The sequence below is a fragment of the Mirounga leonina genome, unplaced genomic scaffold (assembly GCF_011800145.1).
Source record: "Mirounga leonina isolate KUSES-001 unplaced genomic scaffold, KU_Mleo_1.0 Mir_151, whole genome shotgun sequence".
Classification (NCBI taxonomy): Eukaryota; Metazoa; Chordata; class Mammalia; order Carnivora; family Phocidae; genus Mirounga; species Mirounga leonina.
In genome coordinates this window covers 99770264-99796928 of record NW_023270377.1, presented here as the reverse complement: position 1 = coordinate 99796928, position 26665 = coordinate 99770264, and the positions used below count along the sequence as shown (strand labels likewise).

At 49.5% G+C, this 26665-nt stretch overlaps 1 protein-coding gene across 1 annotated transcript in view; it reads right to left on the bottom strand.

The window, feature by feature from the left end:
* Nucleotides 1–610: 610 nt before the first annotated feature.
* The window catches only part of STEAP3 (STEAP3 metalloreductase), a 44354-nt gene continuing 18299 nt past the window's right edge, over nucleotides 611–26665 (bottom strand). Inside the window, exons 2-5 of the mRNA XM_035008177.1 lie at nucleotides 19652–20151; nucleotides 17477–18004; nucleotides 10822–10986; nucleotides 611–3444 (exon numbers count right to left, since the gene is read on the bottom strand). Coding sequence (XP_034864068.1) covers nucleotides 3163–3444; nucleotides 10822–10986; nucleotides 17477–18004; nucleotides 19652–20143 — 1467 coding nt within the window. The 5' untranslated portion in view covers nucleotides 20144–20151 and the 3' untranslated portion in view covers nucleotides 611–3162. The remainder of the gene's footprint in view (nucleotides 3445–10821; nucleotides 10987–17476; nucleotides 18005–19651; nucleotides 20152–26665) is intronic.

Genomic DNA, 26665 nt, shown 5'->3' with positions numbered 1-26665 from the left:
GCCTACCTCTCCAAGGCTGCCAGGGAACCAACGTCCTGGGGAGGGTTAACGCCGCAGCGATGCAGCACAGCAGGGACAAAGGAAGCCATCTAAGCCCTTGTTACTTAAGAGTGTCTGAGGATCAACACCATCCATGTCACCTGGGAGTTTATTAGAAATGCACAGGCTCAGCCTCATCCCAGATCAGTGGCTCAGAGCCTGTGTTTGAACAAGATCCCTATGTGACTCCTGTGCACACTCTAGTTTGACAAGCACCACTGCTCTTAACCTACATTCAAAGTTGCAGCCTTCCGACCAGAGAACAGACACTGCTTCCTCCGGGAAGCCTTCCCCTGACTCCACTGGCTTTGGTTAGGGTGCTCCTTTTGCACACACAACCGATCCCCTTCCCCCCACCCCCACGTTGTTGCCTGGATCTCGTCTGTCCTTCCTTGCCTGTTGCTGTAGGTCTGCATGCCTGTCCTTCCTCAGGGGTGAGCTCTAGCCCAGATCATTCTGTGCCCCCCCTTGCATACTGCCTGACTCAGAGCAAGCGCCAATCAGAAGCCTCATGGAGCCAATGAATGAATGAGTGGGCAGTGATCGGCAGGACAGAAATAAAAGCCTGAAATTCACAGAAGGTTAGGTGTTTATTTTTGCTGCTTCTTCGACAAGCTCTACAAGGTAAACACAAAATACACAGACTGTTTCAGTGGCATTGATTTTAAACATCAACCTCAGACCATGGCATTTAGGACTTCTGGAGCACATTGGTTCAGGCACTTTTGTACCCAGAGGCACATAGAGTTTACCAGGCTGAAAGGGAGTGACTTGCTCTCATGGGGATGCTGTTGCCAGCTGCCTGGTGAGGTAGGGAAGAGCAACAGACACCAGATCAAGCCCAAGCACACAGCACACCCTGCCTTTCATGAGTTGATTGTCCAGTTGGTAGGCGGCCAGGTCCTCTGCTGCACCTGTTCCCTCCTGCCACCCACCTTGGAACCAGTTCCCTCCCCTAGGAGCACCTGCAGCAGGAGGTGGGTGGGGAAGGGAAGGGAGCATACTGGATGTTGCTGGAAGTCAGCATCTTTGGTATAAGGAGATTCCCTGGGCCCAGGGAGGGCTGGAGAAGGAAGGCAGCCAATACTGACTGGGGTTGGAGATCCCTAGTGGATCCCAGGTGCCCCTGTTCTCCCCGCTTCCAATCAGCAGGAAATGGACGGGCCCTCATTTTATGAATCGAATGCTGGAATCTGTGCTTCGCCTGCCTCCTTTCCAGCAAGCCTCTCCGAGGAACACAGCGGCCGCTCCATCAGGGCCCATTTGGAAGACAAGCTTCTGCCGCTCAGCCTTCAAGCAGCAGATGGAAAACATCAGCAGGAAGCAGACAGCTTCGCCTGCACCGCCTTCCCTCCATCAGTCACTGGCCTAATGAGATATTCTTGCACTTGGCTTTTTTTTTTTTTTCCCCTTTTCACTAAAGGACCCTAATGTGCTCTACAGACATGAGCTCATGAGGCCTCCCTGGGGGAGGCAGGGGCCTCCTCTTCTCGCAGCGGTCTTGTCAGCCTTTGCTGCCTCAACTCTCTGTTCCTAAGATCCCCCCTGGCCGGGAAGACCTGAGACATAAGCATGACCAGCGCTCCCCATTCAGAGCAGAGTCCAGCGTTTGCCTCACTTGCGTCTTCCATTGGGACTTCATCCCCTTTGTGTTCACAGATGCTTTTTATGTGGAGGTGACAGATCATCCTGGTTCTAGGGTGTGGGGGCTCAGCCCAAAACAGCTTTTTCTCCACAGGGGACATAAAAGTGGTTTCAATAGGAACGAGCATGGGGTTTGAGGACACGTGTCCTATGACCCTGGCTGTGGTCCAGCCTCTTGTGCTTTGGGGTTGCAGCACTTCAAGTTTGTAGCTTTGGTAGAAAAGACCCTCCCCAATGATTCTGAAGCGTGACCGCCTGGGGTTGGTGATTCTTGGGGTGGCCCACTGCCCACGTTCTCCCTGTTTCCCTGGAGCAGTGGGGAACTTGGAGCCAGTGTGGTTTTCTGGCAGGTTCTCTGCCCGGCAGCAGCAGCGGAGGACATACTGATGAGGTCCCCAGTATTTTTCCACGGGACGGTTTCAGTGGAGATAATCAGTCCTTCTGTGCGCTGGGTGGGACCCCGGAAAGCCTTAGCTGGGATGCTGAGCGCTGTCTGCCTTGTTTTCCCCTCCCCCTCGAGCTGACTTTTAGAGGGCCTGCTCTGGGTCTTCCTAAGAGATATCCACACTAATGATCTGAAAGGTGAGAAGGCACAGTGGTTTAAAGAACGGTCATCACCAACTTAAAGGAGGGAAAGACATTACACTTGTTCTCAAGATGGTTCATTAGTAGCTCCTGCACAGAGGTGACTTCACACTCCCATAAGAGATCAATGTGCCGCCGCTGTGGTGACTTCTGACTTTCAGGGAAAAAAAAATCTCCCCAGCTCAGGGAGGACTGGGGAGATCAGCTTGGGCCCCAATCGCCTGCCCCCTCGACCTGGCAAAGGACCCCTCGACAATTGGCTCCCAGGGTACAGACAGCAGGCTCACCCCCCAGGGGCCCTGGCTCCCGCCTGACCTCCTGCTGCTGCTGAAGGTGAACGAGGGAGGAGGCCTCCCCCTGCTCTGCTTGCTTGCTCGAGACTCTTTAGCCCGGTGCACCAAATCCGGCTCCAGGCCGCGCTCTTATCTGCCCCCTTAGAGCCCCGGCTCTGCAAAAGCCTCGGGAAAGCAGCAAAAAGGGAGTGGGAACACAAATGGATCGAATCCACCAAGGTACAAGCCTCTCACTGCCTTTTCTGTGCAAAGAGTGTGTGTCCGTCCCTGCAGAGATCCCAATAGGGTGAGGTGCTGTTCTCCTAACGTCTGGCACTGGCTTTTAAATCTACAAGTTGAAATCTCAGGGACTCAACTTTTTAGCTAAGTAAGTATAAATGCAAATCCCGTTATATATATGAAATCTATATGAACATATATGTCACACCCGCACATGTGCCATTCTGAATATTACCGCATACATGTGGGTCCCAGGAATTCAGACCTCGAACCACCACTTGGTGCACAATTTCACCGGACCGCACGATCCAGAAAAGCAGCCCTGACAGGCCCAGGGCACCGTCCTGCCCGTGTCTGGTTTCTGGGATCAGAGGCAGGCACCTCACACGTGGCTCGTCTTCTGGGCCAGGGTGTGGTCCATTGGCAGAGTAAACTTGATGCCACCATCCTTCTCCCAGCCCCTCCGGATTTTGGAGAGCCTGCGGCTGAAGCAGGGGAGCAGGAACAGGCCTTTGGCCAGGATCACAACACAGGGCACGAGCAGTGTGAGCGTGAACGTGGGAGGCAGGTAGAACTTGTAATGGTTATCTTCGAAGGCACGGGTCCAGCCATAGGTGAGTGTGTGCAGGGTGCTCAGCACCAGGGCCACAAAGCCCAGGGTCGACTGCAGGAGAAAGGAAGGATGGAGTTAGGGCCAGGGTGGTGACACGGGGTGATTCCACCAAGGGCTCTTCTGCCTGCCTGGCCGAGGGGAGAAAGGAGGACTGCTCTGGTAGTCGAGACTCTGGGTTCCAATCCCAGCCCTGTCCAAATGCTCTGAGCCTCAGTTTCCCCAACAGAAAAAGGAGAATAATGCCTCTACCCTGCAGGTGTGTAAGGATCGACTAAATCATGAGGATCTGGTAAATGATGCTGCTTTTCCTCAAACTGTGTTATTTGTACCTCTGGTGGATGCTAGAGGACTTTAGATGGAACGATGTTTAAAATGTTTAAAAACATTTTAAAAACATTTTACTAGTTTTGTGCATAGTTTAATGTATAGTAGAGTAACAGGTGTCTGACAGCATATCCAAGCCATAATTTCACCAATAATATTTGGCCTAAGATGAGGCCAGATAAAAAAGTGAATTGGTTTGAAGTTGATTTAAACATGGACACAAAGTAACAAATGTACTTGACGTGTGGATTTGGCATCAGTAGTGAGGGCGGCTCTGAGGCCTGTAGGCCGGGCTACAGGCCGGGCTACAGGCCGGGCTACATGACACCATGTGTGAAGCCCTCGGCTTTTGAGCATCATGTAGATGCTCTTGGTAGGGGCTGGTCCCTCCCCTCCTACCCACACCCTGACTCATCAACACCTCAGATGGAAACCCTGCCAGGTTCCTCTCTTGCCTAGAAGGGAGTCGGTACTGCATGGAGACCGGGACAGTCACAAACCCAAACGGAAGCAGTTTAGGCCATCCTGCAGCGAAGGTGAGCATCCCAGCCCTTGAGCCACAGATGGGCTTCTGTGCGCCACCTCCAGCCAAGAGCTGCTCTTCATCACCCAAGGGCTATACAATCCTGACTTTCCATGGGAGCCGGGGCATGTAAATGGCTGGGAAGTGCTGATCTGTAGCTCTAGCCTTAGAATCTTGGGCAGTTTCTTGTGGACGACAAATGAGGCATTCCAGAGTCTACTGGAACAACACTGTGACCCTGGGCAAGCCACTACTGAGCCTCAGTGACAAGTAAGTGGTCCCCAAAGCTAAAGTTGGAGATGTGGGGGAAGCACTATATGGATGGGCATTCTGCAGCCGCCAGAGGAGCCAGGGATGATGGAGAGCTTGGGGCAGCAAGGGGCAGGGCTTTGTGGAAGGCACAGAGGAGAAGCACTGGGTGGTTCTGACTGCATTCCGTAAGCACCAAGGAACCACTGAGAGATCTGGGGCAGGAGAGCCCTGTGTTTATTACATAAGGAATGAAAATAGCAGTGACTCATCAAGCCATGAACACATATGCATTTTCTCCAAGGAGACACTGGAAGGGCTTAATTGAAATGTGGCAGTATGACGGTACCTCGGGGTACTCTTTATAGGTTGGCTTGGAGCTTTCCACAGAGAAGCTACAATTGGGCCTCCTGGATTTCCTTCCAGCCCCACTTGTCAGCATTGATCCAGGGGGCTTGGTTGAGAGACACTGTCTTGCTTGCACTCCCCTCAGGCACGGTTCTAAGTGGGTCTGATTCTGCTACCATGCCTCATTCTCGCTTCTCTCTATTGTGGGGGACGCCTTGCTTATGCCAGGATGGTCAACCTTGGTATGCGGAAGAACATTGTTCGGGAGAATTGCTTGCAATACTTTTATGAAAAAAACAAAACATTTTCTAATGGCTCTACACTATATGTTCACAGATAGGTTCCCAAGTACAGCATTTTTGACCCCTAAAAAATACTAGTTGCCAAAAGATCCCCAGTTTCTAGCCTTCCTAGCCATCTCTGTGTTTTCTTGGCTTTTAATAACTTTGAAGATGTTTTTATCCCATCTTTCACAATTTCCTGGCTCCGCACAGCCTGTCGGGAAGAGCCGTGGGTGGCTCTGTGCTTCTACCCACAGGTATGTCATATTAAAATGGTCATCCCCCAAAATGAAAGGCTCCCTGACTGTGAGTCACAACCAGCTCCTCGTCACTTCTAGATGTATCTATCAAGAATTCCAAATCTCCTCGAAACTTCTGAACCACACCCACTTTGTCTAAAAGTTCTGATCTATCGATATTGAAGACTGGGGTTAAGAAGGTCTCCAACACTGAGGAACTATTTGGGATTAATATCCAGACTATATAGAGAACTCCCAAACTCAACGACAGAAAACCAAACACCTCAATTCAAAAATAGGCAAAGTACTTGAATAGAAATTTCTCCAAAGAAGAGCTACAAAATGGCCAATAAGCACACGAAGAGATGCTCAGTATCACTCATCATCAGGGAAATGCAGGTCTAAACCACAATGAATTGTCGCCTCACACCCATGAGGATGGCTACAGTCAAAAACCCAGAAAACAAGTGTGGAGAGGATGTGGAGAAATTGGAAGACTTGAGCACTGTGGGTAGGGGCAGCTGCTGTGGAAGGTGTGTGTGGGGGGGTTCCCTGAATAAATTAAAAATACAATTACCACACACTCCAGTGCTCCCACTTCTGATCTATACCCCAAAGGAATGGAAAGCAGGGTCCTGAAGAGATATGTGGACACCCCATATTCGCAGTCGCCAAAACATGGAGGCAGCCCAAGTGCCCACCAGCAGAAGAATGGACGAGCAAAACGGAATATTTCTAAACAGTGGAATATTATTCAGCCTTAAAGAGGAAGGCAGTTCTGACACCTGGTGTGACATGAACGGACCTTGAGGACATGATGCTCCGTGAAGTCAGCTGGGCACGAAAAAGACAAATACTGTAGGATTGTCTTATATGAGGTGGTAAAGTCATAGAGACAGAGTGGAATGGCGGTCGCCAGGGGCTGGGGAAGAGGACCGTGGGGAGTTAGTGATTCATGGGGACAGAGTGTCAGTGTTGCAAGACGGAAAAGAGCTCTGGAGATGGATGGTGGGGATGACTGCCCCCAGTGGGAATGTACTTAATATCACTGAACTGTTTACTTAATGGTTAAGAGAGTAAATTTTGTGTTACGTTATTTTACTACAGTAAAAAAAATTGAGGGGGAAGGAAAGGTCCCTAGCACTGACCATCAGAAATAAATCTTGAACAAGCTGGACAACTGCCCTGACATTCCCAGCCAGCTGCCTGGCCCCAAACCGTGGCTCCCCTTACTCACATGGATTTACTGGGCTTTGCTCAGATGGCTGGGAAGTGCCTTTTACCCCTGAGTCTGAGACTGTGGTTTTCACATCCGGCTCCATGGTAAAACAATGGGGAGCTTGGGAAAAATATGAATGCCCAAGCCCGGCCCGGAAATGCACATGAGATTGGTTTGGGGTGGGGCTCAGGCATCATTAGCTTTTAGAAATTCAGTGATGATGCTAATGTGCAGTAAGGACTAAGAACAACTAATTTAGGGGACTCTCATCACCCAAGCCTTTCCAGCATCAGGATGAGAGGCCTCTGTGTGTCCCTTTGCCCAGGCTATTTGATTAGGATGGACCTGATCCTATGTGTGCCTTCCACAAAGATCCACTGAAGCCTCGTGGGGCTTCCCCAGATGCTGAAGCAATGAGAACCCACCCAGGCCGAGGGACCTAACCCTGGTGGCCCTCCAGGGAGGCCTCAGCATTTCCCTTAGTGACACGTCCTGGAGCTCCAGTGTTTGACCCACGTGGGCCGCCATCCCCAGCCCCTAATTTGGAGTGACGGATTGTGCTAGACAATGTGGACGTGCACTGGGAGGGCACTGAGATGCTGCTCCCATTCCTGCATCCCCATCCTTTTGCTATCCAAAATTCCATGGTAACAGATGGCAGGAAGCCCCAGCCTCAGGCTAATGGTTTAGAGAGAGGGCTGACAGCCAAAGATCAGCCAGTAACAAAGGGCCTTTGGACTTTGCAATCCCAATGGGATACCTGGATGGTTCCAGTGAGTTTGTTTTCCTCACCCTCTCTCCTTGGCAACAATCTGAAACAACAATCAGCCCACACCGCCCCCCCACTGCAACAACCCCCCCGTACTCCCCAAGCTAAGGCCGTTTATATTGTGTGTAAGCTTGTTAGCAAAAAAGAAACAGCCAGGTTGTCAGTGGCTCCTGCTCTTGGTCACTTACTGTGGCGTAGAGGGGCTGTGGACAATCGTTCACGGAGTTGGGGTCAGAGCTGGCCTCTGTCATTATTTCAGGCAGGTGGCTAGAGTGGGCGACGTCACAGGAAGTCCCTCTAACCCTGGGGCAGAACTGAGCTGCTAGAGGAGAACCCTAATGTCCCTGTGCAGGTGAGCGGCCCTGACCTGGCAATTCTGCAACCTAACAACGTTTAGCTGGCTAACTTCGAGCAGTGAGCACACCAAGACCAAACCAGAGCCATAAAGCCATAACCACAAAACCTCAAATTTAAACCTTTGAAAACAGCCTCGAACAAAAGGATAAACATAAACACAAGTCACCACTGTAGAGTCAACACACTGTTTTGATGCCTTTTAGCTCCATAAATCATCACAGAGCTAGGAGTCAGGCCAAGTCCATGGAGAGGCACGGCTCTCCACAGCCAGCTGCTCAGCCCTGGTGACCCCCAGTGGTCGTGCGTGGCAGCGGGAGGAGACGGGGTCCGGACACCGGCGGGCTTGGGACTGAAACCCAGAATCTGCTGGCTCCACAACCTGGGTCCGCCACCCCAATGGTTACCACACACGTGCACCTGTCACCCAAGGAGCTCACGAAAACAGACTGCATGGACATCTGAGTCCGTAGGTCAGGGGTGGTTCTGGGTATCTGTAATTCTCCAAAAGAGCTCTGTGACTTCAAAATTGGAGATGGTGGCTCGCAGTAAGAACCACACTTTTCATTACTGTCCTGGACACAACCAGAGACACCACATATGTAAATATAACTACTGAATCAATATAATACTGAAAAAAAATCTATCCTTAGAACATGCAAGGCCCTCTGACATTTTTGTAACATTTTGTCCTATTTCATTTTTAAAAAGCTGGTTGTGGGGCGCCTGGGTGGTTCAGGTGTTAGGCATCTGCCTTCAGCTCAGGTCATGATCCCAGGGTCCTGGGATCGAGCCCCGCATCAGGCTCCCTGCTCAGCGGGAAGCCTGCTTCTCCCTCTCCCACTCCCCCTGCTTGTGTTCCCTCTCTCGCTGTCTCTGTCAAATAAATAAATAAAATCTTTAACAAAAAACAAAAAGAAAAGAAAAAAAAAGAAAATCAACATTAAAAAAAAAAAGCTGGTTGTGATCCACCGAATTCATTTCACGACCCACCAGTGAGTACTGACCATGGTTTGCAAACCCAGCCTTGGACCATTCTGACACCCAGGGTGGGAGTCTCTTGGCCTCTCGTGAACTCAGAAATGGGTGGTTGGTAGCTTAGTCAGGGGTAATGGAAATGTGGCCACATACCCTAAGAATAATAGCAAAATACTTTCTACTTTCTTCCACATGTCGTTTTTCTCACGGGGGCTCATGACACTTCTGCAGCCATTAACGCCATCTTACAGGTAAGGCGAGGTTCGGGTGGGGTTCGTCACCTGCCCAAGATTCTAGAGCTGGGACGGGGGACGCAAAGCTGGACCCCAGGCTCTGGGCGCTGACTTCCTCCTCCCTACATTAGCACTCTCGGGAGACAGAGTATTTGTTCTCGTGGACAGACTATGGGCGTTTGACTTCCCCAAGTAAAACCCTGCCTTTCTTACCCATCTCCCAGCCTTGCAACCCCCCACTGTTCTTGCAGTGGCCGAAGGACTTCCATATTTACATTTCAGCTCTTCAGTATGTAAAGTCGAGCACGGCTCCTGAGGTTCCAGTCTGCTTTCCCTAACAAAATCAAATCCTCTGGCTTTCTCTGGCAGCCAGAACCGGGCTTGTAATCTACAGCTGCTTAACGGGGCAACTTTTCGGTGAGGGGAGCGACCTGCAGTCTGTTTTAATTGTGGATAAACCAGGCACCGCAGGATACTCCAAGCAGGTACAGGAAAATCCAAGATTTGGGTGTGCGACACATGGGGATTAGCAGCAGATAAATAAAATTCTGTTTTCCCCCTCTGCTGCTGGCATGTGTCAGCCCTGAGCATTCCTCCGGAGACCTTCCGAGATGAGCAGAGCCAGTGAGATTCAGAAACAGACAGACTTCAAAAAACCAAACAAACCCAAAACAACCACAACTGTGTTTTGTTCTAGGTATGTTAGCGTCCCCAATCGGGGACAATTAATTTTAGGATTACATAAGAGCATTGCACGGTCAGTGTCCCTCTGTGAATCCCGCACTGTGTCCTCACCACACAGAGAAGAGATGTGACAGATTTTTGTTGATACTGGGGGTGGATATGAGCGCTGTTCTCTGCCCTGATCCAAGATCAATGGCAGAATCCAGTATTAGTCAGCACCTATCCACAGAGGGGATGAGTTAATCCGCCAACACTTGGGGGCTGACCACGTACTTTGTATAGAGAACAGTGGGGGATGCCAAAGCAGTGTAAAAACTGCCCCTGTCTCAGTCGGCCTTGTAACTGAAACGTGGCTGTGCCTGTCTTGTTCCCTCTCACATCGGAGGCCTAACACAATGCCTGGCATGCAGTAAGTGCTCAATAAACACTGCCCGAGTGAATACCTGCATAAAGGCCTTGTGCTATTGGCAGTATTTCCTAAGCGGTGTTTGGTGGAGTGCAGTTGCCATACTCTGAAAACCAGAAACAAGACAAAAAACCAAACCCCAAAAAGTGAGGGGAGGGAGGGTGTTCATGCTCAAAGAAGTCTGGTTAACAGGGTTGGTTTGTTGTAGATGTTACTAGAATCTTTGATGTGCCAAAGTGCATTGTGAATGTCTTAGGGAAGGCAAATCTTTTCTCAAATTTATTTGACTACAGATCTCCTTTTCTCTGATGTCTCATAGGAATGGTGTCCTTCGGGACATGCTGTGTTTTAGCCCCTATAAACCGGTGATCCTAATGCTCACCTCCTCTTTGGCCCTGTATGAATCAAGGGGTTAAAGGGGACCAGAGAGCCGGGTGAGAGGAGGTTGCTGAGTGGTCGGCGAGGCTCACTCACTGGCTCACTAACTGCCAGCTAGACTAGTGAGATACGCAATGACTGCACAAAATCATGCAATTTTGTTTGGGAAGCTCAAGAACTGTAGGAACGGAGAATGTTTAGTCCAAGGTTCACTGTTCTGTTGTCTAATTTTTTCACATGTCTACATCTGGCTTCCCTAGATGATGAGCTTGTCCTGCAGCCCCTTTATCAGGAGACTTGGGGGGAGCCCTCGAGGCTCGGGAAGGCCCCAGCGTCTGAGGGAGCGGTCATGTCGCACGGATTATGAGTCAAGCTGGTTCATGGAGTGTTGGGGCCAATGCCACGTGAGCTGAGGCTCACCAGCACAGGAAGAACTACTTTACCTGAACAAAGCTGAACTCCCTCCAGTTGAGCGAGTTTGCAATGGAGGGCAGTGACGTGACAGCCAGCAGGGACAGCGTGCCAAGGGCCAGCACTCCCAGGGAGAGGTAGATCTCCATCCGCCAGACTTCCTCCTCGATCCACAGGTGACTCTTGTTGGCCAGGACCTGACGTGGGGGGAGGAAAAACCATGAGCACAGTGGCAGAGGTTGGTGCGCCGGGGTGTGGGCGACAGGGTAGTTTAGGGCCGGAGAAACACTGTGATGACTAACACCCCCACCACGTCCCACATGGGCCTGGTCCCGTTCTAGGTGTTTTTCAGGCATCAGCTCCTCTAATCCTCAACAACCCCATGAGGTAGGGTGCACTATGATCCCCATTTTCCAGATGAGGGAAACGAGGCACGAGGATCAAGTCATTTTCCCAAGGTCATGCACAGGGCAGTAGAGGGCAGAGCTGGGATTGGGACCCAGGCAGTCGGGGTCTTGGCTTTCTCAAATCTTCCTGGGGCCAGTCAACCAGCCCAGTAAGCCATGCAGACCACCGCCTTCCACTCAGGGCACACAAAGACGCACAGAGATACTAGACCCCTCCACATTTCCTGACTCAAAGCCACCAGCTCCCGACTTCCCACTCGGTTCCCCATTTCCGCTTGAGGAGTATAGCTTTGGCTTAACTGTTGCCAGGCGACAGAGACTGACAACTATCACCATCACCAAGTCGTGAGCACTTGTGGAGCACCTGCTGTGTGCTGTGCCCTGGGCTGCAGGGAGCCAGAGTGCCTGCCCTCCCAGAGCTCTGGGATCCCCCACTGAGCTAGAGGTAGACACAAACCAGGGAGCCCCTGCGGGCCCAGAGATTTCTACCACCCCACCTCCCCACTCCCAGCCCGGCCAGCACTCCCTCATACGGCGCACACACTTGAGGAAGCTTTTATTAAGGTCTTTCCATTGGAACCGTCATTTGCCAACCAGACCAGATAGCTGAGTTCCTGGAAGTCAAGGTGTTCTCTGAGAAACCCCAGGAAATGCTGGTCCTTTCATTCTAGCAGCAGATCAAGGAACAGTATTTTCTATTAGGGAATGTGACTCTGCCTTAGCAGGCAGGTCCCTGCTTTGCAAAACAGAATGACTCATACAAGTTTGTGAGAAACTCTTTCAGCAGGAAAAAAACAAAACAAAACAAAACAAAAAAGCCAGGCCCAGTTACCAGATACAATATTAAAAATGAGTCTGGTGGGCCGAGCAAAATGGTTGAAAAGCTGATGAGACGAAGCTTAAAGAAACTGAGAAAATGCCATCCCCCGAGTGCTTTTCCTGCAATTGAGAAACACGATGGCCTCGGTTCTATTTTAGGGCAGGCTGGCTCACATCGGTGTCCTTAAGCCACAAAAGGACCAGGAGTCTGGGGACTCGGGTTCTCATCCTGACCACAAGTCGTATGTGACTGTGGGCAACCCTGGCTCTGGGCCTCGGCTGCGGGCTGGGAGAGGTGATGTCTACAATCCCATAACTGGGCTTGTGTACCAAGCATGCCGGAAGGCCCTGACCGACACTGCCCTGCAGAGGGCAGTGAGGTCTCCTGCCTAACTCTGCTCCGAGTCTTACTCACCCCTTCGAGGTGTTGACAACTGTCTTTAAGTAAGTCATCTCATTGCAAATTGTTTGTTCTTCAGATAGACTTCATTAGTCATTCCTCTCTGCGTTTTGGTAAGATCAGGCGGTTAATGTCACAAGTCAGAGTCTGGAGGATTACACACACATACCACACTTGCTTGCAAAATGTCTTGTTTTTTTGCTCTAATAATTTCCACTCTGCAATGACTCTGGGAAGCGGTGGGGTGAGGTGGGCAGCAGAACAATGGGTGCTGAGGAACCTGATTGAGGATCTGCAGCCCGGCTGCCTTCAATAGCCTGTGGGATTCTCATCAACCGGCTGGGCCACTGTGCTGGACTCAGGGCTCCCCAGTGCCCAGTGTCACCCACAGCTACCTGGAATGTCGATTCAACAGCTCTTCATTCCCCTGGTAATTCTCCCACATTCACAGCTCATCCAGTTGGTCACCTTGAGAATGACAAGGATAGTGCTCGCCGACAGGAGATGGGATAGTGGTGTTCACGTGTAGGATTTCCTTTCCCTGTGGGTTGCAGGCTACAGCCTGAAGAACCCAGGGGCAGGAGGACCAGTGAGGCTGTGGCATGAGGCCCTCTCCTTGTCCCAAGGGTGGTCAGAGGGTGGGAAGAGGGTGGTGCTGACCCCCAGGCAAACCCAGAGAAGGGGGATACAGGACATAAAAGAGGCAGCCTTTGGTAATGGGACAGCGGCTTCAGTCCCAAGGCCAGGCTCCATGCCGATGCTGCCACTAGGGGGCAGTCACGAGACCCTGGGCAGTGCCTTCCCTGGCTCATCGCACCCGGGCCTCTTTCTGGCTGTGTTATCACAGGGAAAAAAAGATGATGTTTGTGCAATGAGTCGCATATGACTGGCACGCAGTAGGCGATTGGTACAATAAATGGCTGGTGCTGTTTTTAACGCCAGCTAGGAAGTTAGACTAGTTCTTGCCCTAAGCCCTCCATGTTCTCCTCCTAAGAGATGCCTTGTACTGGCTTCACGGTGGCCAGTTTAACAGCCACTCCATGAACATGCGCTGGGAATCTCTCAGGAGCCATGGACCTCAAGGGGTGGAAGGCCCAGCCACGGAACCGAATGGGGGCAGAAGACAGACAAGTGCTGCACAATAAACATCACAGAAGCATGGACAAAATACAACAGATTATAGAGGTGGATATGGGGAATGGGCAAGACAGGCAGGAGGAGCTGAATGGAGACAGGGTTTTACAAGAGAAATACAGGGGCACCTGGGTGGCTCAGTTGGTTAAGCGTCTGCCTTCGGCTCAGGTCATGATCCCAGGGTCCTGGAACTGAGACCCATGCTGGGCTCCCTGCTTAGCAGGGAGTCTGCTTCTCTCTTTCCCCCACTTGTGCTCTCTCTCTCAAGTAAATAAATAAAAATCTTTAAAAACAAAATAAAAGAGAAATACAAGTTTGTCAGACGGTCAAGGTGTCCCAGGGTGGGGGGTCTGGGCCAGGAGGAACGAGCTGTGGCCACTCAGAGGACAACACGGGACCCGAGTGTCACAGAAGCAGTGGTGGGGGGGGGGGAGCATAGCTGTCCTGTGAGGGGTCTCTCATTACCCTGAGGACGGTGGGGGACCACTGAGCTGCTTTTCAGCAGGGACATGGTAAGATGCAAATTTTAGACTCTCCAACAATGCCTAGCCGAGGATGGGGGCAAGGGAAAGGAGAAAACAGTGTGTGGGTTAAACATTTTCTTTGATCTTGTTTTTTTTTTTTTTTTTTAAGAATTTTTTATTTATTCATTCGAGACACAGAGATACAGAGAGACAGAGAGAACATGAGCAGGGAGAGAAGCAGAAGGAGGGGGAGAAGCAGGCTCCCTGCTCAGCAGGGAGCCTGATGCGGGGATCGATCCCAGGACCCTGGGACCATGACCTGAGCCGAAGGCAGACGCTTAACAACTGAACCACCCAGGCGCCCCATCTTTGATCTTGTTTTTGATCTTTGATTTTGTCTTGAAATGCATTTCTAGGGGGCCGCACAAGCAAATCAGAAAGCGCTGTACAAATATTAGGTATTGTAGGTGATACTATGTCAATAAACGGTCTCAGAGACTCTCTCTGTAGCTGAGATGCCGCTCTGTTTCCAAATTTGCAGACTCAGGGGATTGAAGGGAACCGTGGAGAGTTTCCGGTGCCCAGGCTAACCTGCTCCCTTTCCCCTAAGGCCCAACAGGGCAGCCAGGATGGTGAGGACGGCCTGAGGGCAGGCTGGAAAAGTCACACGTCAGGCAGGAACCTGAAGTTAGGGGCTGAATGCAGAACAGCTTCTCAGCGGTCCAGTCTCAGGGCCCGAGGGCGGGGGTGACCCACAGACTATCTAGCCTCTCCTCCAACACCTCCAGGTTCAGGCGATTCACCACTGCTGGGCTGCCCTGCCCTGTGTTAGCCTCCCCCCTCCCCATCCTTCTAACCCCTCCTCCTCCCCGACACACTCACTTCCGCCCTGGCTTCAGCCCTGGCTCTATCCTCCAGAACTCTACAGGACAAGTGAAAGCCCCTTTGCATGACAGGCCTTCACTGTCTCCAAGCGATTCTGTCCTGTGGGAGGGATGGTTGCCTGGCAACCTCCATCGGTGGGGTGGGGCGGGGGGGGGGGGATGTGCAGGCTGCAGCCCTACGGGGCTTTGGAACTCCGGGAAAATTACCTCACACTCGCCCCTCTGAGCTCTGGTATTTGCATCGTGGCAAAACTGGGTTAACAATATCAAGCAGAGCATTGGCAGGGTAGAGAATTTAGAGAATGGCAATCAGAGGGTGGATGGGGGAAGGGAGGGCACAGGGGTCTGCCTTGTGCTCTAGGGGGGAGGAGGCATTACCTTCTTCACTGCCCACTGCCTGAAACACCTGCCACCCAGATCTGCCACCTCCTGGGCAGCAAACATTGTGCCAGTCCCTGAGAAGCCACACAGAGCCTCCTGCTGAGCGAGCTGGCTCATTTTAGAAAATATCATCAAAGAGCATCACAGACATTAGCAGTGGGAGAGGCCTCACTCTGTATTAGGGCCTTCAGGACAAAACAGGGGCTGTGACTTGCTGAAGGTCAAGGTCTTTGTTCTAATCAGTGATGCTGGAGGACAAGAGTTTAGGGCTCTGGCCTTCAGGAGTCGGCGCCACCCCCACTCCCACCCCAGCATCAGCTACAGCAAGAGACGAGACGGTCTTATCCCATTCTGGGGCCCCAGGGTCTGGCAGAGTCGGTGCTCAGGGAATGAACGAGGGAATGACCTGAGTTCTGGGATCATTTACTCAACTGTTAATTTGGACTTAGTTTCCCCATAGAAAGCAATAAGGATATAAGCATGGATCTGGAGTCAAATGGCTGGATCTGAATCCCAGCTCAGCCACTTACTGGCTGCATGACTTTGGTCAAGTGACTTACCCTCTCTGTGCTTCCGTTTGCTCATCTGTAAAATCAGGGTAGCCTAGCACGTGCCTTAGAGGAATGAGGGTTAAATGAATTCCCGGGGAGTACATGAAGCACTTAGGATGGCACCTGGAACGCAGCACGTTCTTTTTCAGGGTTTGTGCCTGTTATTTTTCCCTTCTTCTCATTTCCAGTGGGCATCTTGCTTCTCTGCCTGAAGTCTGGGGTTCTTCCTTTCTCTGAGGAAAGCCTAAGCCCACAGACACAATGATGCCAGGTGTCCGTGGGTAGGAAAGGATGAGGGCTTGAGAAACTACCAGCAGGGGAGCAGGAACCCCAAGAGTGAATGGGGGCTGAGGCCCTTGGTTCTCTGGAAGCGGCCCAGCCTTGCCTTCAGTTTACCGCTCTGGGAGGTGGCCGGGCTTCTGAGGGGATGGCTGCATGGTGGGCACAGCTGGGGAGATCCCTGCCTCCCAAGCAAGAACAGGAACTGCAGGGGCCACCTGGGCTGGAATGAGGGTCTCATTGGCACCTGGGCCAAACTCTAGTGGGTGACTAGTGTCCTGCATGCAGCGGGAAGGCCCCATGTGCCTGGCTGGGGACTGGAGGTAGGATTAGCACGTGGGGCAGTGTTGCCTGGGACTCAGAATCAGGCCCCGTGAGCTTTGTAAACCAGGCCTACCTGGTTGCTACCTGGCCTGGCCCGTAAGGCCCTCCGTTCTCCAGGAATCTTGTGGCAAAAGAGCACCACACAGGTTTCCTAAACGAATGAATCATTAACGCCTCCCCCTAAACCCCACCAAAACAGCTTGCTTCTGCAGCCTTCTGCAGCCTTCTGCACCTCAGCTGATGGCAACTGCCTCCGTCCAGATGCTCAGGCCAAAAACCCGGAGTCATCCTTGATCACCCCGCATACCCCCTATTTCAAAATTCTGGGTACTAGGGCTTCAAAATATGCCTTCAATGCTTTCCGGCCCTCTGCTGTTCCCACCTCACTCCAGGCCCCTGTGGCCTCTCGTCTGGGTTCCTGCGCAGCCCCCCATCCCCACCGCCCCGGCCGTGGGTCTCTCGGCATGTGCCTTTGACCCCTACTTCCTGTTCTCCCTGCAGCAGCGAGAGTGAGCGAGCTAAAACGTCAGGCAGAGAATCTCCCCTCCTCAAAACCCTTCACCGGCTCCCTGTTTCACTCAGAGCCTAAGGCCAAAGCCCTTCCCCTGCCTTCAGGGTTTCCCTGGTCTGGCTTCAACTACTTAGGCCTGGCCCACCACCCCTCGCTGGGCTCCTGGAGGCTCCCACGTGAGAGCCTCTGTTCTTGTCGCTCCCTGGGCTGGCTGAAACTGGCCGCTCTCACCTCCTTCCACCTCTGCTCACCCGTCACCGCCTCACAAGGCCTCCCCTGACCTGCTTCAAGACTGTGCTCCACCACACTCCCCTGCTTGGCTTTTCTCTTTAGCACTCCTCCTGCAGAGCCTCGAAAACTCGCAGCTGTCTTGCGTCCGTCTCCCGCCCCCAGCCCTGGGCTGCGTCCACCAGCCCTGGCATTGCCCCGCCGGGCTCACCGGTCTTCAGCACGTCGGGCGGCGGCCGGCGCAGCGCCCCTGCGGGGCCAGAAGCGGCCGAGGGCGGCCGGTGGGCTGCGCGCGCCGGTCGTACCTGTTTGATGGCGAGGTTGACCACCTCGTAGCGGTTCACGCGGCTCAGGGGCAGGCAGAAGCTGTAGAGCGCGTGCAGCGCGGCGCAGAAGAAGCTGAGCAGGCCTATCTGCTTGCGGTGCTGCAGCCAGTGGTCCAGCCAGTCGGGGAAGCGGCGGTACTTGGTGCCGCGGCGCAGCTGCAGGGCGGCCGCCAGCACGCCGGGCAGGTACACCAGGGACAGCAGCACGTAGGCCACGCACGGCAGCGTCGTGTTGACCACGGACACGGGCAGCTTGTAGAACTTGCTCTTGCCGTCCCGCACGTAGGGCTGCAGGACGTCCCGGACGAAGTTGTAGACGTAGAAGAAGATGAAGAGTCCCAGGGCCAGGAGGGCGGGCACCTTCCAGCCCGGGAGGAGGCGCAGGGGCATGGCCTCCACCTCCCGGGCCGAGACCAGGGCCCCCATGTCCACGGGCATGAAGCCCATGGCCTGCACCATCTCTGAGACGGCCCGCTTGGCGTCTGGGTGGTCACTGCAGATAGGCACCTGTGGGGAGGAAGGGGGGTGGATCAGATGGGGTCACAGGCCACAGGGGCGGGCAGGGCCCCAGAGAGTGTCTCGGCCAAACTCCTCACCAAGCGGCCAAAGAAGCTGAGGCCAGGGAGCCACAGCTTGGACGGTGGCTGTGACTCCCAGACCAGGGTCTTCCCCCAACTCCCCCGGCCCCCTATAGCTGCCCAGCCCCTGGTTCAGCACACCCATGATGCAAAGGGAGGACCCAGGGCTCACCCGACAGTGAGCGTTTTGTCCAGTTCATTGCCATCAGCAACCACAAGCAACATGCCACCTGGGGGGCCCCCAGGAGCCCCTGGAGTAGGTGCTTTGAGAACGGTGGCCTGCTCGGGGGTTGCTCAGTAATTGGGCTTTGCATATGGCCCAGAACATGCAGCTGTGGATGCAGCTCCAACCCTCAGTCCCCTTCGATGGTGTCCCCTTTGATGGTGTCCCTCAGGCCCCCATGCCCCTCAGCTAACACACAAGCCAGCCCTAGCCTCATAGCCCAAGGCTTCCCACCATGAGCTCCAGGCAGTGTCCAGTGTCCTCGGATCTCTGAACACTGTGGCCTTGCTCACACTGCTATGGTTAGTCTGGTCCACCGACGCTGGCTCAGCACCTACTATGCGCTAGGCTTTACACACGCAGTCCCTCCGCCTTACCACAAGCCTGCAGGTTGGTACGGCCCCATTTTGCAGGTGAGGAAACTGAGGTCCAGGAGCATCATTTCTCACCTCTGTACCTTTGCCGGTTGTTCCTGCAAACTGGGATGTCCTCCCCGCTCCCTGTCACCAGGAAGTGGGACTAGGCCAAAGCTGACCTTGAAGTCTTCCCTAGCCAGCCGCTAGCTCTGTTTCCTTCTAGGCCCTCCCACCCAGCCTTCATGCCCTGTTCCTTGCCTGTCCACATATGGGAGTCCTACAGCGCAGGCCACACGTAGGGCCTTCCAGGCGAGACCACTGTGCACTCTCCCACAGGCTGGCACAGAGCTGAGCAGGTGAGGCATGTGGGCTGGACAAATTGGTGGAAGTTCTCACACACATAAAGCCTGACATCCTTCCTCCAGGCAAATGCAGGTGGCCCGTGGGCATTAAAAACGACCTTGTCGTCATAGGAGCCCCTCCTGCCAAGAACTGTATGCAGCTCTGGCCATTTTCTGGAGCCATTTTCCACCCCCAGAAAAAAACCCACTATTGACTATTCTAGGAAACCAACTTAGTTCTTGGAAGTTCTTGGAATCCAAGCACTGAAGTTTGGGACCTGCCTGCTTCCTTGGGACCTGGCACATAAATGTGTTGCTTTCCTCTTTCTAAGTCCATTCTCAAAGCAGAGTCTCTCCTATTCTTGACTCCAGATAGTAAAAAGAAAGCCTCTTCCTCCTTGCCCCCTTGGAAATTGAGTTACCACAGAAGAAAGAACATGGATTTCAGATTCATATGAACTGGGTTCACATCCCAGCTCTCCAGCCTGTGGGAGCTGGTATAAGTAAGTTCATTAACATCTCTGAGCCTCAGTTTCCCGCTCTGTAAAATGGAACTCTGCAGTGATGTGAGATGAGGCTGGCACACTGAGGGCCCGCAACGAAAATTAGCCATTTATATTTATTGTTTTGATGGCTGGTATGCCCCCAGCACCTACCTGCCTGTTCCCATCTCTTGGGCCGGACTGTAGGGTCCAGGCGGAGATGACATTGAAGGCCTTAACCACCGTGCAAGTGGGGAAGAGGGAAGCCAGGTACTCAGCATTGGACTCGTGGTGCCGGAGGTGCTCCTGCTCTGTGGGGTTGCTCACGTCCACGAGGATCTTGCCAGCCAGCTGGTCGCTGAGGCCACACAGTGAGGAGTAGTGCTCCCGGAACATGGCCACAAAGATGACGTCAGGGGAGTCCACTGCCTCCGCCTGGAAAGTCACTTGTGCCGCTGAGGGGAACAGCCCGGCCGTGCGTTTGGGGTTGCGGCTTCCCACCACCACGCTAAAGCCAGAGCCCACCAGGCGTGTGACCAGGGAGCGGGCAAAGTCCCCGCTGCCCAGGATGCCCACTTTGGGGCCTTCACTGGGGGTCTCGGCAAGGCTCCCATCGCTGTCCACCAGGCGGCGGCTGATCAGTGGCTTGTCCATCTCTCCTGACATTTGGGTGGCTGGAAGGAAAGCAGGAACTTGATCAGTGGAGAGCTCCCAGACTGTCCTCCATACCACCTTCCTCTTTCTTGTCCACTGTAACCATATGGTGGTCAAACATTCACCCAACAGAGCTCCATGGGTGTTAGCAGGTGCCAGCATAGGGGGATGGGCTGAGCGAGACCTAGCGCCTTCCCAAGGACAGCACAAAGTCAGGAAGATGGGGAAGGACCTCTGCCCTCCACCCTCTGTCCTGAATTATTTCCTTGGCATAAATGTGCAAATTTGCAAGAGTGCTGAGAAAGAAGTATATAGAACTTCTATGATGAGGGCACCTGGGTGGCTCAGTTGGTTAAGCATCTGCCTTTGGCTCAGGTCATGATCCCAAGGTCCTGGGATCGAGCCTTGCGTAGGGCTCCCTGCTCAGCAGGGAGTCTGCTTCTCCCTCTATCCCTCCCCTCTGCTTGTGATTGCTCTCTCTCAAATAAATAAATAAAATCTTAAAAAAAAAAAAAAAGAATGCTTAAAAAAACCCACAAAACGTCAACTTCCATGATGAGTGCTATGCGGTGCCATACTTCTTTTCAAAGGAGTATGTGAGAGATGGAGGGATAGTGTTACTGTCTAGGAGTGACCCCGACCTCACCACTGCTGGGTGTTATCTGATTACCAGGAAGGGTGACATGTCCCTGTGCTTGTGTACATTTGCATTTTGGGAAGGTACCTCTGTGCTCTTCCTTGAGTAGATGATGAGCAGCTTGAAGGAGGGACCTCATCTTATTTGACTTCGGGTCTCACCATTTGTCCCAGGGCCTGGTACAGAGCTGGTGTTCAATGTCTGCTGAGTGAACAAATGAACACTGACATCTGCTCTCTGAGGGTAGGATTGGAGTGGAACGTGACAGTGAGTGGGACCCTGAGACTGCGTGGGTGCCCTGGGATCTCCTTTACTGAGCCTGACATATGAGCGGCCATGGTGGAAAATCTGGGCTTGGGCCAGGAATTCATAGTAAACTTGGGTGGGAAAAATTCTGCTGGCCTTGGCACCAGCTTCAAACTGAAATTTGCCATTTCCTTTGAGCATGAACGTGAGCAGCAGATCACAATAGTACTGGTAGTCAGTGCTGACCATATCCCAAGTTTAATTGTGAAAGAGTTCTTCAAATACTATCTAAACTTATCACTCACTTAAAATTATGGCAGACAGGATAAATATATAATAAATTTAGAAAGCAAATATTAACATATGTGAAGAGAGAAATAGATGGCAACACAATAATAATAGGGGACTTCACTACCCCACTCTCAACAATGGATGGATCATCCAGACAGAAAATCAGCACAGAATCGTTGGACTTGAACTATACTTGAGACCAAACAAACCTAACAGACATATACAGAACATCCCATCCAACAGCAGCAGAATACATGTTCTCCTCATGCATCCACAGAACATCGTCCAGGACAGATCACACATTAAGTAATAAAAGAAGTCCTACAAATTTAAGAAGGCTGAAATCATAGGGGGTATCTTTTCTGACCACAATGGTATATAACTAGAAAACGGAAAAATTCACAAATATGTGGAAATTAAGTAATACACTCTTTTTTTTTTCTTTTCAAAATTTTATTTAAATTCTAGTGAGTCATCATACAGTGCAATATTGGTTTCAGGAGTACAATTCAGTGATTCATCACTTACATGCACCCAGTGCTCATCATAATAAGTGACTTCCTTAATGCCCATCAGCCATCTGGCCTATCCCCTACCCACCTCCCTCCATCACCCCTCAGTTTGTTCTCTATCTTTAAGAGTCTCTTACAGTTTGTTTCCCTCTCTCCATTTCCGCCCTCCCCCCATGTGTTCATGTTTTGTTTCTTAAATTCCACATATGAGTGAAATCATATGGTATTTGTCTTTCACTGACTGACTTATTTTGCTTAGCATAATACACTCTGGCTCCTAAAACAGACATATAGATCAATGGGAACAGAATAGAAAACCCAGAAATGGACCCACAACTTTATGGTCAACTAATCTTCGACAAAGCAGGAAAGAATATCCAATGGCAAAAAAGAGAGTCTCTTCACCAAATGGCATTGGGATAACTGGACAACAACATGCGGAAGAATGAAACTGGACCACTCTCTTACATCATACACAAAAATGAACTCAACATGGATGAAAGACCTAAATGTGAGACAGGAATCCATCAAAATCCTAGAGGAGAACACAGGCAGCAACATCTCTGATCTCAGCTAGAGCAACTTATTAGACACGTCACCAGAAGCAAGGGAAACAAAAGCAAAAATGAACTACTGGGACTTCATCAAGATAAAAGCTTCTGCACAGCAAAGGAAACAATCAATAAAACTAAAAGGCAACCTGTGGAATGGGAGAAGATATTTACAAATGACATATCTGATAGAGGGTTAGTACCCAAAATCTATAAAGAACTTACCAAACTCAACACCCAAAAAAGTAATACACTCTTGGAGAACCAATGAGCCAAAGAAGAAATCAAAAGGGAAATCCAAAAAATCTTGAAACAAATGAAAATGGAAACTCAACATACCAAAACTTATGGGATGCAGCAAAAGCAGCTCTAAGAGGGATGTTTGTAGCTTAATGTGTACCTTACAAAAAAGGAAAAATCTCAAACAACCTACCTTTACACCTCAAGGAGCTAGAAAAAGAACAATTCCAAAGTTCTAGCAGAAGGAAGGAAATAACAAAGATCAGAGTAGAAATAATGAAATAGAGGCTAGAAAAACAATAGAAAAGATCAATGAAACTAAAACCTGGTTTTTTGAAAAGATAAACAAAATTGACAAAACTTTAGCTAGACTAAGAAAAAATAAGACTCCAAATAAAAAATGAAAGGTACATTCCAACTGATACAACAGAAATACCAAAGGTCATAAGAGACTATTATGAACAATTATATGGCAACAAACTGGACAACCCAGAGGAAATGGATAAATTCCTAAAAACCTATAATCTACCAAGACTGAATCATGAAGAAATAGAAAATCTGAACAAGCCAATAATGAGTAAGGTGACTGAATCAGTAATAAGATATCTTCCATCAAGCATTTCAAGAAGATTTAATGCTAGCCCTTCTCCAACTGTTCCAAAAAAGCAAAGAGGAAGGATCACTTTCAGGCTCATTTTATGAGGTTAGTGTTACCCTGATACCAAAGCCAGATAAGGACACTACAAGAAAAGAAAATTACAGGCCAATACCCTTGATGAACACAGATGAAAAAATCTTCGACAAACTACTAGGAAACTAAATTCAACAGCACATTAAAAGGATCCTATACCATGATCCACTGGGATTCATCCCTGGGACACAAAGATGGTTCAACATATGCAAACCAGTAAATAAATGTGATGCACATCAACAGAATGAGGGAAAAAATCACGTGATCATATCAACACATGGAAAAAAAGCATTTGGCAAAATTAAACATCCTTTCATGATAAAAACTCAATACTGGTATTGAAGGAGTACACCTCCACATAATAAAGATCATATATGACAAGCCCACACCTAACATCATACTCAATGGTAAGAAGCTGAAAGCTTTTCCTTTTAGATCAGGAACAAGACGAGGATGCCCTTCTTGCCACTTCTATTCAACATAGTACAAGAGGTCTTAGCCAGAGCTGTTAGGCAAGAGAAAAAAGAAAAGGCATCTACATTGGAAAGGAAGAAGTAAAATTTGTCTCTGTTTGCAGATGACATGATCTTACATATAGAAAACTCTACAGACCCCACCAAAAAACCCTGTTAAAACTAAGAAACTAATTCAGTAAAGTTGCAGGATACAAAATCAACATAGAAAAATCAATTGTGTTTCTAAGCACTATCAATGAACTATCCAAAAAAGAAATTAAGAAGATAATCCCATTTACAATACCATCGAAAAGAATAAAATACTTAAAAATAAATTTAACCAAAAAGGTGAAATACCTGTATACTGAGAACTATGAAACACTGATGAAAGAAATTCAAGACACAAATAAATAGAAACGTATCCCGTGTTCATGGATTGAAAGAATTAATGTTGTTAAAATGTCCATAGTACCCAAAGTGATCTACAGATTTAAGGCAATCTCTATCAAAATTCCAATGGCATTTTTCACAGATATAGAGAGAACATTCCTAAGATTTGTATGAAACTGCAGAAGACCCCAAATAGCTAAAGCAATCTTGAGCAAGAAGAACAAAACCGGAGGCATCACTTCCTGATTTCAAATTATATTACAGAGTTATAATAATCAAAACAGCATAGTACTGGCATAAAAACAGACACATAGATCAATGGAATGAAATAGAGTCCAGAAAGAAAGCCATGCATATAAGGGCAACTAATCTTCAACAGAGGTGCCAAGAATACTCAACGGGGAAAGGACAGTCTCTTCAATAAATGGTGCTGAGAAAACTGGATGTACTCATGCAAAAGAATGAAATTGGACCTTTACCTTACACCATACACAAAAACCAACCCAAAATTGATTAAGGACTTACTCAAAAGGGATGTAAAACCTGAAACTGTAGAACTCCCAGAAGAAAACATGAGAAAAAGCTCCTTGTCATGGGTCTAGGCAATGATTTTTTTTGTTTGTTTGTTTTTTTAAAGATTTTATTTATTTATTTGAGACAGAGAGAATGAGAGAGAGAGAACACATGAGAGGGGATAGGGTCAGAGGACGAAGCAGACTCCCTGCCGAGCAGGGAGCCCGATGCGGGACTCGATCCCAGGACTCCAGGATCATGACCTGAGCTGAAGGCAGTTGCTTAACCGACTGAGCCACCCAGGCGCCCTTTTTGTTTGTTTTTTGATTGACACCAAAAGCACAGGCAACAAAGTAAAGACAAATAAGTGGGACTACATCAAACTAAAAAGCTTTGGCACAGCAAATGAAACAATAAACAAAATGAAAAGGCCACCTATGGAATAGGACAAAATATTAGCAAACCATCTATCTAAAAAAGGATTGATTTCCAAAATATGTAAGGAACTCCTACAACTTATACAACTCAATAGTAAATAAAACAAGACAACCCCCCGCAAATAAATAATTCCATTAAAAAATGGGCAAAGGACCTGAGTAGATATTTTTCCAAAGACAACATACAAATGGCCAATAAGTATATGAAAAGATATTTAACATCACTAGTCATTAGAGAAATGTAAATCTAAACTACAATGATATATCTCCTCAAACCTGTTAGGATGACTATTATCAAAAGGACCAAAAAGTCAAAAGATAGTAAGTGTTGGAGAGGATGCAGAGAAAAGAGAACCATTGTGCACTGTTGGTGGGAATATAAATTGGTGCAGCTATTATAGAAAACAGCATGGAGGCTCCTCAGAATACTAGAAATAGAAATACGACATGATCCAGCAATCCGTCTTCTGAGTATGTATTCAAAGAAAATAGAATCACTATCTCAGGGACACCTGGGTGGCTCAGTCGGTTAGGCATCTGCCTTTGGTTCAGGTCATGATCCTAGGGTCCTGGGATCGAGTCCCGCATCAGGATCCTTGCTCAACGGGGAGCCTGCTTCTCTCTCTGCCTGCCACTCCTCCTGGTTGTGCTCTTTCTCTTTCTTTCTCTCTCTGACAAATGAAGTCTTTAAGAAAAAAAAAGAATCACTACCTCAAAGAGATATATATGTACCCCATGTTCACTACATCATCACTCACAGTAGACAAGATATGGAAACAATGGGAGAGTCCACTGGTGATGAATGGACAAAGGAAATGTGGTATATACACACAATGGAATATTATTCAACCTCCAAAAAAGAAGGAAATCCTGACATCTGTGTCAACATGGATGAACCTGGAGGACATTATGTTATGTGAAATAAGCCAACACAGAACAACAAATAATGAATGATCTCACTTGTGTATCAAAACATCACATTGTACACCTTAAATATATATAGTTTTGTTAATCATACCTCAGTAAGGGTGAGGGAAAATTTAAAAAAATAAAACTATAGTAAATATTAGGCCAGCCACTAGATGTTATTTAATGTATTCAAAAGCATGCCTATTACTATGACACATTCAAAACATATTTTGGGAACTATGTTTCACTATAATTGGTCTCCTTTGTAACCCTATGTCATTTTGTGCATGTAGGAGCATTCTTCTTCTTTTTTTCAACTAACATCTTCTTTCTTGATATTAGAAGTGTTCATTATTATTAGTCATTATTATTATTAGTTTCAGGGGTAGAATTTAGTGATTCCTCAGTTGCATATAACACCCAAAGCTCTTTGCATCACATGCCCTCCTTAATGCCCATCACCCAGTTACCCCATCCCCCCACCCCACTTCCCTCCAGCAACCCTCAGTTTGTTTCCTAGAGTTAAGAGTCTCTTATGGTTTGCCTCCCTCTCTGTTTTCATCTTATTTTTCCTTCCCTTCTCCTGTGTTCATCTGTTGTTTCTTAAATTCCATATATGAGTGAAATCATATGGTATTTGTCTTTCTCTGACTAATTTCACT